The 17,214-nt window shown below is 42.7% G+C and overlaps 1 protein-coding gene and 1 long non-coding RNA gene across 2 annotated transcripts in view; both read left to right on the top strand.

The window, feature by feature from the left end:
• The window catches only part of EMB (embigin), a 52,627-nt gene extending 44,972 nt beyond the window's left edge, over positions 1–7,655 (top strand). The window contains exons 6-9 of the mRNA XM_037038543.1: positions 1,383–1,662; positions 2,458–2,491; positions 5,680–5,734; positions 6,274–7,655. Coding sequence (XP_036894438.1) covers positions 1,383–1,662; positions 2,458–2,491; positions 5,680–5,734; positions 6,274–6,294 — 390 coding nt within the window. The 3' untranslated portion in view covers positions 6,295–7,655. The remainder of the gene's footprint in view (positions 1–1,382; positions 1,663–2,457; positions 2,492–5,679; positions 5,735–6,273) is intronic.
• Positions 3,623–5,530, top strand: LOC118981718 (uncharacterized). The gene is made up of 2 exons (XR_005065403.1): positions 3,623–3,972; positions 4,005–5,530. It is a non-coding gene; the product is annotated as an uncharacterized LOC118981718 (long non-coding RNA).
• Positions 7,656–17,214: the final 9,559 nt, after the last annotated feature.

The raw sequence follows: 17,214 nt of genomic DNA, 5'->3' as shown, positions 1-17,214 counted from the left end.
GAAATTCACAGTTTAATTTACTGATGCGTGTGTGATACTGACAAAGGTACCTTGAATCTAATTATGTTAAACTTTTAGAATGTCGTCTGTGCTTCTCTCCATTTGCTCTACTAATTTTCTCTGAACTTGGCCCTCAGCATGAGTCATATTAGGATAGGAGAAACATGCAAGGAACAGGGTGTAGGTTAAGTGTTTTTTTCAAGATGCCGATGAACCAGCTGCACCTGAATCGACCACCTGGGAGGCCCATTGCTCACACGGTGCTCTGAGTCATCACTCTGAGTTAGGGAGGATGCGTTTGTGACCAGCTTTACAGGCCGTGCTGTGCACAGAGAGCGTACTACTACAGTTAGGGGGCAAACGATAGACGCACACAGAGTTCCTCATCGGACCACCTCTGAGAATGTATGCAGATGAACATTTACTGAACAGTGCAGTTGAGTGGTAGAGCACCGAGGGCATCCTGGGAGTAAAATTTAATTTAAACGGATCAAACAAATAAGCCCACCAATAGCTTAAGATGGCTCTTCAGTGACTGGGAAAACCCGGTGAATCTTTCAGAAGCTAGCGTGCCTGAGAGCGACAGAAAATTCCGATGTGAAGAGACAGAGAGTGGGCAGCCCACCGCATACGCCAGACTCACTGGGGTTGCCGCCAGGCTGTCTGCACCATCTTTGGAGGCCGGACGGTTTCCTCTTCGGTTCCGGTTGGAGGGGCTCCCAGTGTCAGGGGCCAGCGATCCTCCATTGCAGGAACAATCGGATTTAATAGCTTCATTAATTTAATCCTAAACTTAATGTATGCCTGTGCTTGTAAAGGAGGAAGTTCTTTGAACAGCTAGTCAGGAATTAGAGCATGAAGCCTAGATGGCTGGAAGGTCTCTGTATTTTTAATCCTCACATAATATTTGCCTCTGACGACCTACATGCTGGAGTTTTGAACCTTTGATGTTAAGTATGCAAAGCAAAGTTTACTTCTCCTGCATTCGCTGCCCCTCGGACATCAAATCTGACAGGACTTGAGCTCTGTTATGTATAACTTCTCACAAATTTTAATGTGTCCTTTTCTGGTAAGCAGTTTCCTTGGCACTATCTTGGAGCGTTTGCCCCAAACTAGACCATTTCGCCGACGTGTGCAACCTTGGCCCACGGGGTTCAGGGTAGCTGTGAATGCGGCCCAACACAAAATCGTAAATTTACTTAAAACATGATGAGATTTTTTGTGTGTCATTACATGTCACGTTATATTGAATGTGTGGCCCAAGACAACGCTTCTTCTTCCAGTGCGGCCCCGAGACACCCAAAGGTTGGACACCCCTGATTTAGGGCATGCAGCTTGTATGCAGTATGATAGGAATGGGTTTCTATGTCTCCTTCTATTAGGTTCCTCTTGATGCTCAAATGACCGATAAGTATGTGATCAACGGCACGAGTGTTAATGAAACGAGGCTCAAGATAATGCACCTCTCTGAGGATGACCAGGGGACCTACAGGTGCCACGCGGTGTTCCCGTTGGGTGAGATCGAAGACCACATCGACCTGGTTGTGCTGAGTTACCTGGTGCCCCTCAAACCATTTCTTGCAATAGCTGCGGAGGTGGTTATTTTAGTGACTGTTATTCTGCTTTGTGAAATGTACACCCAAAAGAAAAAGAACCGCCCAGGTACGGTTTATTTTAATTTTTTTAGATAACATTCTCATGTTATGACTAACTATGTTACAGGGGCTTTAGGGTTTGGGGGGGAAATCTAGTTTTTGTTCTTTGGAGTGATATTTATGTTAAACTCAGTGGTGATAGTGAGCTATAAGCTTGTGTTGACGGTCTTCCTATTTCAACTCGCCAAACTGTTTCAGTGTTAAAATAGATCGTATCCACTTTCCTTTGGTGTTACCGGTCCCTACGCACCAGTTAAGGGGTTATGTGCTTTGGTAGTGGACTGCACATCAGGAAACTCTGTGGTAGCTTAATACCAAAGACAATTACTTTTTTGGGTAGATGACTCACTTAAAATGATTTTACCATGCATTGTGGACTTCTCATGAAAGAGACCCTGTCCTGTTAGTTGCTGGTCTTTATAGCCTCCACCTGGTGGATTGCAGGTTCAGAAACCAATGGCCCCCTCTCAGGAAAGTTGTCTTCAGTTCTGTATTCTTTCCTGATTTTGCACTACGTTTTTAATGACTCCAGTCCTTTTTAATTAATCTGTCAATCAGCCCTGTCTTGAAAATCCGAGGCAGCAGACATTGCCTGACGGAAATGCCAGGCGAGGTGTGGAGAGCAGGAAGGCAGCAGGAGGGGAGGCAGGCGCAGCTGTCCAGTGTCGCTTGTCCCTCATGCCCTGGGGGAAACAGCACAGCGTGTCTCTAACTGGGGGGAAAGCTGAATTGAACGTACCGCTCTGTAGGAATCATGAACTAATCTTAACATTAACATTTATATTCTTCTTTCATCACACAGATGATGGGAAGGAATTTGAACAAATCGAACAGCTGTAAGTAGCAGTTTTTCTAGATTTGTTTTCGTGTGAGAGAAATACAGATAATCATGGAATAGGATAAAATGTTTATAGTTGGGGAAACCCCCCCGGGTGTACTGTGTGGGTGTTCTGTCCGTGTTGCGGTGAGACACCTGGACTTCACCTGCTGTCACTGGGCTGTCCCACACTCTGACTTCCACTTCTCCGTGCTTCCCTCTTCTCCTCGGAAAGTAGGTTTAATGTCAGTACTTACAACACAAGGCAGTCGGATTAAAGGGTATTGTATCTGTAAAGCGCCTGGGTTGGGGATTTGATGCGCAGAAGGTGTTCAGTGAAAACAGGGAAGCACTGTGGTGGGAAGCACTGGTACTCAAACCTGGCTGTGTTTCTCATCACTTAGGGTGCTCAGTGACTCCGACCTTCCTGGATCTCCAGGTCTGAGCCCCTGGGCTTGGTGCCCGGGCATCTGCATTTCTCTCACATGTCAATCACTGATGCAGATTCCCTGTCATGTTGAAAACCACTGGCTTAGCACTCNGGTGTTCAGTGAAAACAGGGAAGCACTGTGGTGGGAAGCACTGGTACTCAAACCTGGCTGTGTTTCTCATCACTTAGGGTGCTCAGTGACTCCGACCTTCCTGGATCTCCAGGTCTGAGCCCCTGGGCTTGGTGCCCAGGCATCTGCATTTCTCTCACATGTCAATCACTGATGCAGATTCCCTGTCATGTTGAAAACCACTGGCTTAGCACTCCATCAGTCATTACTTTGGAAGGCACCCAGCTTGTGCCACTGTCTGGCACAGCCCCCTCTGTGTTGAGCTGAGTGTGACAAGGGCTGGGACAGAGGTTCTGGGGATGGGGCCTGGCGTGCTGAAGCTCAGTTCCTCCAAACCAGAGCGCCGGGTGACGGAGCCCAGCGACAGAGGCAGCCAAGGCCAGGGTGGAAATCTGAGCCACCTCTGGTTTACACCTGGAAGTCTGTACCTCTTACTCTCCATCTTTTTCATCCATCCCCTCCCCTCTGGAAATCATGTTTGGTCTCTGTCTCTGAGTCAGCTTCTGCTTTGTTTGTTCATTTGTTTTGTTTTCTTTTTTAGAGCCCACATATAAGTGAAATCATATGGTATTTATCCTTCTCTGATTTATTTCACTTAACATAATGCCCTCTAGGCCTATACATAAGCCACAGGGTCATAATGTCCAGCAGAGAGGAAATAGTCCACAATATCATGATAACTTTGTGTGGGGGTAGATGGCTGTCAGACTCACTGAGGCGGCACATTGTAAGGTATATAAATGTTGAATCCCTATGTTGTGCACCTGAGACTAATATAGTATTTAGGTCAATGACACTTCAAAAAATCTGAGTACAGGGTTGAGGGCTGGAGACCAGGAAAATAAGACCAGAGGACAGTGGAAACCAGAGGCCTAGCCAACTGTTACCAGAAAAAAATTGCACTTAAATTTCCTTGCTGTCAGCAGGCAGGAGCTGTGAGGTGTGGGAGCTGTGAGGTGTGGGAGCTCTGAGGTGTGGGTGCTGTAGCCACGCATAAAGAGTAGGCACGAGTGTGCCTTTGTCATTTAGATAGTTGTAGACATTATTCGACATAGTTGTTTTTACTCACTTCACATATGGCAGGTGAAATAAGTCAATGCTCTATGAAGTTCTAGATTAAGGCCATTAAATAATTACATCAGGAGTCCTGTAACCCCAGGCAGGAGTAGAAGCGTTGTAGAATCACACGCTCCCAGTTGGAAGAGAACTGATTGCCCCTCTTTCCTGACAACCTGGACATCTTGTTTATATTCATGTGAACTCTTCATCTTTCCAGTTCCCATGTATGGAGTCCCTCTCTTCTACTTAAAGCCATATGAAACACGTGACAGTCATTACGAAGTCTGAACAATTCCAGGCTTACTGGCTCTCCCCCCGCCCTCCCGGCCACCAGCTCAGCCTCCTGGGTACTTCCGAGCATCCCCTCGCAGCAACCTGGGGGGCTGCTCTGGGCTCAGCACACGCGCGTCTGTTTAGGACATGCTCTCAAAGGCTGGTACCCGAACAGCATGGAGCAGGCCATCACTTCTCAAGGGTTCAATTCCCATTCATGTAGCCTACCCTATTTCAGAAATACTTTAAATATGTTTTTTCTAGAGTATCTTAGCAATGTTGGAGTGTTTTGATTTCTAGTATGATGCCTTAATTTTTTAGATTATTTTGAAATTGGGATATCGTCCATCAGTTTTTGCACCCTGTGCTGCTCCACTGAGATCACTGTTTCATTTTTCTCGTCTGTAGGGTACAGCTTTATCCTTAGATTTCATGTGAGGGTCAAAGGTCCTTGAACTCATATGGACCAACCTTTTGCCAATGCTGTTCTAGAATTCTTAGGAGATAAATTTATTTTTGACAGAGAATAAATATTATGTATCAATATATTTTATATATAATGTTTATTTACGTACATGTGTGTTTAGAAATCAGTGATTTGTTGGTGAAAATGATTTTTAAAAATGACTCTAAACATGTAACATCTGAACAGGCTGGCCTGAATACCCATTGAAATGGTCCAACGAGGCCCTCCCTCATTATCTGATCCACTCGGACATTTCACCCACACAGTCCCGTCTACCTGACCCGCCCCCAGGTTCTGACATAATTGATTGGTGGTTGAATTCATTCTCTAATGTTAATAGCTGAATGAGCCTGAGCTGCCCATCAGACCTAGAAGGGCACATTATCCGTCCTTGTTAGCTAGGTTAGTCGGTCCTGTCTCCGGAATCTGAAGCCCAGACTTGTATCCTGGCTCTGATGCACACAGGGTAGATAAAGAACCATATTTAGCCTCTAATTCAATGTAATAAACATGTCAAATTACAGCACCTGTATCTCACGTATTGGCTGAGCCCCTAATGGGCTATTATCTTACACGTGTTGAAGCAACACACACATCACAGCCATATCCCCGAGCCCCCGCCCACGTTCAGGGAGAAGCAACCCTCCCTCCAAGTAAAATAGGCCTTTGTCACTGTCATCTATGGCAACAAAATGGCATACAAACAATCACCATTATCAAACATTTTTAAGAGTGAATTCTGTCTGTAATTACCTCTCACATTAACCTGGTAGCCGGGAGACGGATGGTTATTGACTTAATTTTATGTAGTGTAAACATCTAATGATTTTCCTTTTATTTTCAATGCAGGAAATCAGATGATAGCAATGGTATAGAAAATAATGTCCCCAGGCACAGAAAAAATGTAAGTTACTCCTAAATGCTGTTCCAAGTAAAAGGTAAAATCCATTACACATAGGCGGTCTATTAATCCAGCTACTTTTTTGTTTGTTTGTTTCATTAAAGAGCTAGTCAATCACTATGTGCTTGGACAGGCTTGTTTACAATATTGTGGGGGAAAATATATAGTCATACAAAAGTAAATAACATTTTTTTTGCCACCAGAGAACCAATCTAAAAGTAAATCTACTGCACTGCCTATATAGTTTTTTTCTCTTGTCACCACGAGCGGGTATCTTTTATAATTTTTCATGTAGTTCTTACTCCCCCCCTCTCAATTTTTCTGGATTTTCCTCTTTTCTTCTCATGTATTCCAATATTTTTGGTTTATATTATTACCTTTTCACCGTTCATCAGTATTTTCCCCCAGGAGCTGAATGGGAATGGTTGGTTTTAACACTAGTTTGGACCACCCCTGCCCAGCAGGGTTTGCTTTGATGCCGTCACTACCTCCTGCTGACCAGGACGTGCTAATGAAGTCTCATTGTGTTTTGTTCGGCTCAGGACTCTGTGGCCAGTGAATGAGAAGCATCACGCCAACAGTCATGGGAAGATGGACAGAGAGTTTGTATTCCTGCTTTCTCTATGCTTCCTGTGAAGAACATCCGAGTTTTTATTTTTTAAAAGAATAAAGAGTTTAAGCAGCATGTTCAGCAGCAGCTTCATGAATAATAGATGCTATCTCAGATCTAAAGATGTTCTTGTTCTGTCATTATTTACATAAAAGCAAGGTAAATTGTATTAAATGCGTTCTAGGAGCTCCAACCCAGGGTAGTACTTCATCTGGTCCTCAGGGGACACAGACCAGACACCAGCAAAACCAGGTAATAGTTCATAGAGCTGTTGTCACTCAAGACCCGCGTACAACCAAAGAATTCATTAAGAAGGAAGCCTTCGCCATTTGCCTCGGAAAGTGTTTCCCCTAATTGTGCCTACTATGTGTAAAACTGTAATAAGAGTCACGTAAAGTGCATCCTTCTGTCAAGTGTGTCTGTACTAGGAAGTGAGTACTTTCTGCCTTTGCTATTATTGATGGTTACTCTCTGCAGTCACAAGAACACTGTTTCCTCCAAACACACTGGTTTAGGATGAGGAAATAGAACCACGTGCTTCCCCAACCTGCATCACCGCGGAAGCATCAGTCCCAGTCTTTGTCCCGCGCATCTCCACTGCTCCCCACAGAGCGGAAGTGATGCTTAGTCTTCTCTGAGAGCATTTCTTTAAAGCTACAGGTTTCAGATTTCCTAAATCCACCGAGTACTGATATTGTTGGGCACCGGGCCATGTCGTCATAATGCGGCAGTGCTACGAGAATGCTTGTGAGATTCATGGTTTCCTGGCATCTTTGACTGGGTGCCTGGTCCCCTGGGGTCCACAGCTGGCTCAGTACCTAAAAAGGCACTATTACTGCTTCCCACCCTAAGTCTTCTGTCTAAAACCCAGAAGTACTGGAGTGCTTCTGTGAAGCTGCAAATGCCTTAGACTTTTCTTCAAGCATAGACTACTCAGTGGCTCTCGCACGTGTAACTGAAATATTGTAAAATCATTCTAACCAAACCACATGAACTCTGAATAGACAGGAAAATTTGTCAGTGGCTTTGACGAGAACATTAGAATCCTGCTGTGGAATACTGGATTGGGCTGAGACGATGACGTGAAGGCTGCCGGGTGTCTTGGTTTGGTGGGGGGGGGTCCTGTGTCCCACTGCTCACAGAACGGTCTGAAGCAGAGGGAAGTTTGGGGTGTTGGCAAGGAACCCACAGCTCTTGGTGACTAAAGGATTAGAATGCCAACAAGGAGAGTTTAATGAGTTAAAAAAGGACTTGAGAGAAATTTATACTATGTGTTGTCTGAGAAATTGCAATAAAATTCTGGTAGTGAAATTTATCATTTATGTGGCATCCTAACTAATGTTAAAAATAGCACTTGTATGACCAATGCACATAAAGTAGTAACTTGGAAGCTGCTCATTATTTCGTTGCAGTAGGGTTTCATGTAAAGTGTGTCAGGTCTACCTACAAGTTTTGTCGAACTAGAAAACATCCCTTCAGTCATGGCGGATCTCATTTTATTCTTGAGCCATAGGCCGTGCATTGTTTTTGGTTTCACCAATTATTATTTTGGTAACATAATTGTGGGCAGTAGCTATATGATGACAGAGGACTCATCAGTTCACTTAGTTAATCTAAAGTATTTGAATTTGGCGAGAAATTAGACCTGTTATCTGGCTGAGTCCAATTCAACACAGTATATGTGTGACTGGGTATGTACCAACCAAAGCAATTTGTAGCTTGGGCACAGTATGCACCCGAACATTTTGCTACTAGTATAAAGGCTAAAATACTTTTCCAGCAAGAAAAATTGCTGCCCCAAGGTAAAGGGATCTGGAATATTTACAGCGTAAATTGAATTTTCAAATGGTAGTGACTTGCTATTTTTTCAGCAAAGAGAACTTATTTTTCTTGTAACTTTAAGAAGAAAAAGCACTCAGAAAAATTAAAGGTGAATTTTGGCTTTTCAGAGTCTCTCTGGAGGGCTTCTGGAAAATTATTTCACTGATATTAAACACAAAAAGCTTCCATTAAGTAACCTGGTAGAGATAATAAATGGATTAACTCATACTGACCCATCATCGGTTGACTGAAAACACTAAGTGAGCAGAAGCTGAAATAGGTAGCCACCACACATTTAGGTACTAGATGGAAAACCCTCTTACTCTTTCCAGCTAACAGGGTTTTGCCGCATATCAAGTAGATTTAAGGTCATAAAATGCCCAGATACTTTCAGATTAGTTTATACTCTAAGGGAAATCTCCTCCCTTCGTAGTCTTCCTCTTTTCCCTCAGTATCCATTTATTACGCCAAAACCTAGATCTCATCATGATACTTTCTTCTCTATTAACTCAAGTGTGTGAGCCATGAACTGCCCCTCCTTCGGCCTTCTGACAGCTTTGTGGTCCACCCGCTGCCTCCCCTACCTCACCCCATCCAGCGACAGCAACTGAATTCTTCATCTTCCTACCTCAGTCTCAGCTTGTTTTCATCCCCCACCTCTTTTGGGCATTGCTGCCTCAATCATCTTTCTAAAACACAAATCTCTCCAGGTAACTTTATGTGGGAGCTTCCGGTGAAATCTCTGAAGGCTCCCCTTTGCCATTTCTTAGCGCTGCCCTTTTGCGAATCCCTGATCTCTCTCCAGTGTCTTCAGTTACCGTTGGCATAGCAAGATTTGGTTCAGGAGGCCAAACCCGAACCCCTCCCCGCTGACCAGCTTAAGGTCAGCTTTCAAGACATTCCTTCAATGTCCCCTGGAGGGATCCTCGTAGCTATCGGAGTGTAGACAACCCCATGTGCTCAGACAGCTGCAAGGCTCTGTTTATTACCCTGTCCTGGAAGTCCATGTATGCCTGTCCCCTTCCTGGACTGTTGTGCCTTTCATTTGTGTCCTGATCTACCACAGAGAGGACACATTTGAGATGTCGTGAAATGTGTGATGAATGGCTAAATGTATCAGTAAAAACCAATCAAATTTCATAAATTTGTTCTTTAGAAGAACAGTCTAAATTGTGACATCAGAATACAAAACATTTTAACAGAGAGAAGCAAGACTTTAGAACTTTAGTTTTTGCTTCTTTTACTTTGAAAAACACACAGTAATAAAATAAAAAGTCCTGTCTGACTTTAATTTTTTAAATTTAATTCTTGTTCAAGTACAGTTTTCTGTCTTATATTCCCAGCCCTGCCCCCCCCTCAGTGACTTTCATAATGTATTAATATTTAGTGAGCAAAGAAAATTCTGATGCCTAAACTATTAGACAGGGTATGTTGCTTTCAGCTTATTTAAATTCCTATTTTACTCTATTTTTCATGGACAGTACAGATTTCAATCTGAATTTTATCCTTTCTTTAGTAAGTCAATGCATGGACTTTATTTAAACCTAAAGAACTGGAGCACGGTGCTGCTCTGCACAGTACTGTGGGCGAGTGTTGATAGCTGTGTTTTGCGGGCATGATGCACGTCCATGTTTTAGTACCGATTCTCATGCATAATTTGCCCATGGATAATTAGTGCTACCCATGTATAATGTGCATCCTTGCTTTCCCTCAGAAACTTGGGGAAAATCGTGCTCATTATACACAGCAAAATACGGTATGCGCCCACTCCACTGAATTCCTCATTCCCCTCCCCATCAATGCTTTATAGTATCTTACAATATCTCAGAATCCAATTTAACATTGCATCTCAAAAGAAAGAAATTTTTAGAACATTTTAATTGTTTAGTTTCGAAGACTGAAAGTTTGTCTTGAATCACATTCATCAAAAGAAAAAGCTGTCAGTTCTGCTCCCTTATTCCCTGGGTCTTCACCTTTGAGGCATTTAAACAGAGTTATGCAGAATGATGCACTGTTAGACCTCTTCCTAGAAAATGAACCACTGTAAATGAACGAGACTGGGCAGTGAATTTGGGACTCAGTCCGCAGTAGCGGTCCACCTTTGCGTAGGAATACATTCGTGTATGTGTTCCGGTATTAATTAAAAGGCACAGAAACCTGCCCTAGCTGGAGTGGAGCCTGCCTGTGAACCAAAGTGTTGTCAGTTCAATTCCCAGTCAGGGCACATGCCTGGATTGTAGACCAGGTCCCCAGTAGGGGGCGAGCGAGAGGCAACCACACATCAATGTTTCTCTCGCTTTCTTTTGCCTTCCTTTCCCCTCTCTCTAAAAATAAGTAAATAAAATCTCTTAAAAAGAAAGCACAGGAACCTACTTAGAGCATGCTCTGAATGACCACTTATTCAATAACTGAAAAGTAGATAAATGATACAATTATTTTGGAATCTTGAAATACCTCCTTGATTTTGATTAACAGACTGAGTTATCCTGCTCTAGTGGAGATGAGAAGATGGGCTCTCCCTGTGCATTTCTCTCACGTGGGATTTAGGAATGAAGGTCAGCTCCGTGCTGCCTGTCAGCTGAGTTCTTTGAGAATATGTGATATTATTAAGCACTAATGACTGACAGGTCTTGAGCACTTAGCATGTGACAGGCACTGTGCTCAATGTTCAGAAACGTGTAATTATCTCCTTTAACCTCCATATCATGCTACGCGTAGGAACTATTATCATTTACTTTTACGTAGATGAGGAAGCTGACCCCTAGGGAGATTGTTTGGAGCTGGGACTGAAATCCACGGAGTCCCCCCTCAAGAGTCTAGCTTTTACCGCCACATCCATGAGCTTTGGCTTGCTGCCCATATGTTTCTTGGAAAATGAGACTATTGTCTATCGACTATCTTTTTAAAAAAAATGTCACTCCTGCCCTGGCTGGTGTAGCTCAGTGGATTGAGCGCGGGCCTGTGAACCACACTACGGTGAATCCATTCCCAGTCAGGGCACAGGCCTGGGTTGCAGGCCAGTTCCCAGCGGGGGATGCAAGAGAGGCAACCATACATTGATATTTCTCTCCCTCTCTCCTTCCCTTCCCCTCTAAAGGTAAATAAATAAATAATTTTAAAAACGACACTCCTTCAGATGGTCCTCTAAATAACAAACGCCATAACGTCACCCTGAACGGCTCCCAGGCCTTGCGATCCGGCACGCCCGTGCCTCTGCCGCCTGCTGGGAATCGGCGCACTGCGGTCTTCCCTGCCACCCTCCCCCCATTTTTACTTCTCAACAGTGAATGCTACCATAAAATGTATCATGCAAACACCGGGGATGGAGGAAGCTGCTCTTTATCATTTTAGCAGGACAGACAGCAGACGGGCTGGAGGGTCACACTTTTAGTCTGCAGGGAAGGGCAGCCTGTTTTTTGGGTGTTCCAGCCCCGGCACCACGTGACAGGAGCAGCAAGTTTGACTGGGAGACACAAATCCACTTCAGGGAAAGAACGGTCTTTACCAAATGCCGTATCAGTCCCCCTACTGACAAGTGCGTATCATGAGATAATTTAGTAAGTTTCAAGATTAATTACCCATAATAATTTAAAATGTATTAGCATTCAAAAGTATGATTCACAAGGTGTGGGAAAAACTGGGAAAAGGAGACCTGTTTTCCCTGGCCCGTGGAGTGAACTGGACAACTCTGCACACTCGTCTGCTGTCAGGATTAATCTGTCGTAATGGTTACGTCTGTGTGATTCTCAATGGACCAGGACGCCCGCTTATGGAATCGGGGATCGCTCAGGATCGCCTTGTCAAAATCCCTTCTAGTCACAGGGCTCACCTGTAACGTCCGCTTGTCCTACTTTCTCTCTTCCCCAAAAAGAAAATGCTCAGGAAACTTGTTTAGCATATGTATGGTTAGANCATAATAATTTAAAATGTATTAGCATTCAAAAGTATGATTCACAAGGTGTGGGAAAAACTGGGAAAAGGAGACCTGTTTTCCATGGCCCGTGGAGTGAACTGGACAACTCTGCACACTCGTCTGCTGTCAGGATTAATCTGTCGTAATGGTTACGTCTGTGTGATTCTCAATGGACCAGGACGCCAGCTTATGGAATCGGGGATCGCTCAGGATCGCCTTGTCAAAATCCCTTCTAGTCACAGGGCTCACCTGTAACGTCCGCATGTCCTACTTTCTCTCTTCCCCAAAAAGAAAATGCTCAGGAAACTTGTTTAGCATATGTATGGTTAGAATCCATACGTTCCTTTGGGGTGGTATTTATTATCTTGGAGAACGTTTGTTCATAAGAAGTGATTCTGTGGTTTAATCTGTAATTTGTTTCAGAAAATAATTTAGCACAAATCCTTATTTTTCTAAAATTTATTCGAAAAACGAAACTAAGACTTGTACCTATTTATTAAATGTACAAAAATACTCTGCAGTATATAGTAATTGCTTATCTCTTACAGTATAAATTTGATCATAAACTTTGCTGTTTTTTTAAAAATAAAGAATCATGGATTTATTAAGATATATTTCCTGTCGTGTTTTCTTTCTTTACTATATGTGTCCAAATTCTCATTAATGACTTTCTGATTATGTAAATAGCACAGAAAATGTCTCTATTGGAATGTTTTAAAAACTTTTGTTGCATATGACTTAAGAAATATTTCTAATATGTGATTAAATTCAATACATTTACTCTGAACTAAACATTTAAGTGAATATTAGAAAGTATGCTTTCAATTCTAAATGTTACTAATGGTTAAAGAGTGCATTTGAAGGCACTGGATAATAGAAAACATTAGTTATTTTCTTGGTTATACTCAAAGAAAATTCAAGCTTTTCAGAAACAATTCATTCTTCTCAAGCCCAAAAAACGAGAGAGCCAGGACTGATCCTGTATTTTGACACCTCACATAGGAAGTTAGAAGGAAATTTTCAAAACATACCAAATATTTGGACAATTTCAAAGACAATCACGGCTTTGATATAAACAGACATTTAAAATGAAATTAATGTCTAGAACATATTGGCTTGTCCTGAGTAGATTGTTGTGTAAAACTGCAGTGTCATTTTAAATGGATTCAGCAAATTGGTTTCCAAATCTGCCTTCTATGACAATGTCCACTGCCACAAAAGAGAGTCGGCGTTCCGAATGGGGCCTTTGAATGACTCCAAGAATGGAGGAAAAAAAGACTAGGCAGAATAGTAGCCTATTGCACTATGTATTACGCTTGATTGTTGCCTTCACTGAAATAACTACATACATAGTAAAATGATTGCTAGTTAATAAAGAAGTGCCTGGTTGTAAAGCATGTGAGGCCACTATGAGGGCGGGATTTATTTATTTCATTGGGGCAGAGGCCAGGTAAGAAGCAATGGTTGGGGAGACCCGCTTCTGGGCCAACGGAGGCCCCACGGTCTCCCTGGCCGTCATCCTGAGTATGCCTGACAGCCGATGGCCTTCTTACTAAGCAAAGCAATCTTAGTAGAAAATGCCAAAAGGTGAGGAGGAGAATGGAGACCAGCTAGGGACTGGGGGGCACCGGGTGCAATGCACCCGTGAGATCCCGTATTCTTCTTTTTGTCTCGTGTATCTCAGACCAAATGTCAGAGGGGCCAACAGCCTGGAAATATTGTTTGAAAGGTTACAGATGCAGGAGTCTCCCCCGGATCCTGCTCTCTTTAGGCAAAGAGCCAGGGAAGGAAAAATCTAGCAAGACAGGAAAACATTTAGACAGCAACTATTGTGCTCCCCGCCCCCCGCCCCACCCCCGGCCCTGTGGCCCCACCCCCGGCCCTGTGGCCCCACCCCCACAGCCAGCAGCAATGACAGGTGGTCACCCCACCCTGCCCTGCCCAGGGCAGCCTGAACTCTCCCTCCCTCCCTGGAGGAGAAGGGAGCCCTCCTCCTCCCAGGTGAAATGAAGTACCTGTATTTCCAGCTCTACCTGGCAGAAAGGAGGCGAAGTGCCCTCTTTCCCACCCAAGTGTCTCCTAACACCTAAAACATCCAGGTTGCAGTAAAAACTCTCTTGTTATACCATACATCATGAATTCTCTACCTGAATTTTGGCAAAATTCAGTCCCTGATCATGATAAAAGCTCAACCATCTCAGAACAGAGGAGAACACCCTCAGCTTGCTGAAAAACAGCTAGGAAAATCCTATAACTGACCCCATCCTCAGTGGCGAGAGTGGAAGGTTTTCTTCCTGAGTAAGTGCATCCATCCCCTTCTTGGGACCGTGCTGAGGTGCTCTGATCCGCGCTGCTACCCAACCGTGTGGGGAGTTCGGGGAGCGCAGTGATGAAAGAAAAGGGAATAAAAGACCCGTAGGTTGGAAAGGATGGTAGAAATGTGCACCTGTTTAGATGAAATGATGGTCAACATAAAAAATCCTAAGGAAAATGGGGACAACTGTACTTGAACAATAATAAAAAATGTGAAAAAAATTTTTTAAAGAAAAAAATCATAAGGAATATACCCCAAACTCCTAGAACCAATAAATGAATTCATTCACGTCTTAAGACCCAAGTAGGACACATACAATTAATTGCATTTTTATATAAAGCAATGACCACATGGAAACTGAAATTTAGAATATTCCAAGTATAATCCCTCAAAATAAAAACTAAAGTTCTTAGGTATAAATCTAAAAAGATATGCACAGGACTCCTGTGCTGAAAACTACAAACACTGGTGAAAGAAATCAAAGAAGATCTAAATAAATACATACCCACCAGGGTGTCCGTGGCTGGAAGACTCAACAAAGTACAGAGGTGTCAATTCTCTCCAAAGTGATTATAAAGATAAAGGTGAGATTATTCTAAAATACAGTTGGAAAGGGAAAAGAAATGTAATAACAAACAATGTTGAGAAGTCAGAATGATATTGGGGAAGTCACTCACAGGCTCAGACCGCAGTGTGGTGACTGCCCCAGGGATGGGGGGACAGATGGTGACGACAGGAGACTTGACTTGGGGCAGTGAACACAATATATGGACGTTATATTGCAGAATGGTACACCTGAAACCGATATAATTTTATTAACTAATGTCACTCTAATAAGCTCAATAAAAAGGAAAAAAAGATGCAGCACAGTAAAAGAGATTGAAAATGTTTACTTCCTTTAATGTGTTGCTATGAAAAGATACTCAAAACATACAAAAGGTAGAGAAATATATTTTTTTTTAAAGAAAAAAGATTGATTACACAGCTACCGCCACCTGGGCTGTGGTTCTGAAGACTCACAGAACAATGGAACAGCACTCAGAACAGTGCCATCTAGCGACTGTCAAAGTCTTTTCAACAAATGCTGCTGGATGAGTTGGGTACCCGGAGAAGATGAACCTCGTCCTCACACATTTCACAAAAAATTATCTCAAAATGGACCGCAGACTTAATTATACAGCTTGAAAGGATAAATCTTTCACACCCACGCTCGTAACAGCACTGTTTACCACAGCCAAGAGGTGGGAACAAGCGGAATGTCCATCCCTGGGTGAATGGGTAAACAGAGCGGAGTGTATTAACACAAAGGAACACCATTGTAAAAGGCTGTAAAAGGCGTCTTCAGTCTCATGCCTGTGACATGGGTGAACCTTGAGGACAGTATGCAGAGTGCACTGTGCCAGTCACAAAGACTGACACTGTGTGATTCTAGTCCTGTGAGGCATTGAAAGCAGCCAAGTCCATAAAAACCAAGCTGAATGCTGGTTACCAGGGGCTGGGGGTGGAGCGTGGGGAAGGAAGCCGTTGTTTTTATGAATAAAGTTTCAGTCCTGCCACATGGAATGTTCTGAGGTCTGTTTTACAACAGTGTAAATATGCTTAACACTTCCGCACTATACACCTAAAAATGGTTGAGATGGTGAAGTGTATGTGTGCATTTCTTTTACAATGATTAAAAAAATTGATAGTGTAGAGAACACCCTATAAATCCCTCAGAAGAAAAATAGGATAAAATAAGTCTTTGGGACCTGGGACTTGGTGCCTAGGCATAATACCAAAGGAACAATCCATAAAGGAAAAAAGTTGATGAATAATATTTCATTAAAGCTAAAAACTTTTAATCTGCAGAACACCTTCTTAAGAGGATGAAAAGATTAACTACACACTGGAAGAAAATATTTGCAAACCACATACCGAAGAAAGGAATCATATTTAATAAACAAAGGTCCTTAACACTCAATAGCAACAACAAAATAAATAATCCAAGTAGAGAAAGGGTAAAAGACACAAAGAGACATTTCACCACAGAGGCTACATAAATAAAGATAAGCACACACAAAGTTGCCCACCATCACTAGCCATTAAGGAAACGCAAATTATAACCGCAGAGAGCTATTACTACATACTTACAAGCAGAGCTAAAATGAAGAATATTGACAATACCAAATGCACAGGAAAAAAATCTCTCATATGTTTCTGGTGGAAATATACAATTACTCTGGAGGGGAATGTAGTGGTTTCTTAAAATAATAAACATATGCTTTTCATATGACCCAGCAATCACATGCGTAGGCATTTATTTATCCAGAAAAATGAAAGTTCATGCCCGCACACACACACAAAACCCCATGACTATAGATAGGTTTAATTACAATAGTGAAGTACAGGAAGCAACTAGAATGTCTTACATTAGATGACTATTTAAACAAACTATGCCAGCTTCGTATGGTGGGATATTACTCAGCAATAAAAAGGCCCTAACTATCGATACATGCAACAACTTAGATGGATTTCAAGGACACTGTGCTAAGTGAAAAAAAGCTCGTCTCAAAAGGTATGATTCCATTTACATGCCAGTTGCAAAATGACAAGATGCTAGAGATGAAGAGCAAACCCATGTTTGTTAGGACTTAGGAATGCGGGAGGTAGAGGAGGTGAAGGTGACTATAAACCAAGAGCGTCCGGGAGGTCTTTGTGAGGATGGGTTAGTTCTGTATCTCAGGGGTTACGTGAATCTATTATATACGGGAGTGGGCAAAGGTAGGTTTACAGCTGGAATAAGGTAAATAACATAATTCATAAACAACAGTACAAGAATAAACTGT

Source organism: Sturnira hondurensis, unplaced genomic scaffold, assembly GCF_014824575.4.
Source record: "Sturnira hondurensis isolate 20B ecotype Veracruz unplaced genomic scaffold, ASM1482457v3 Scaffold0024400, whole genome shotgun sequence".
NCBI classification, from domain to species: domain Eukaryota; kingdom Metazoa; phylum Chordata; class Mammalia; order Chiroptera; family Phyllostomidae; genus Sturnira; species Sturnira hondurensis.
This window is presented reverse-complemented; position numbering and strand designations above follow the sequence as displayed.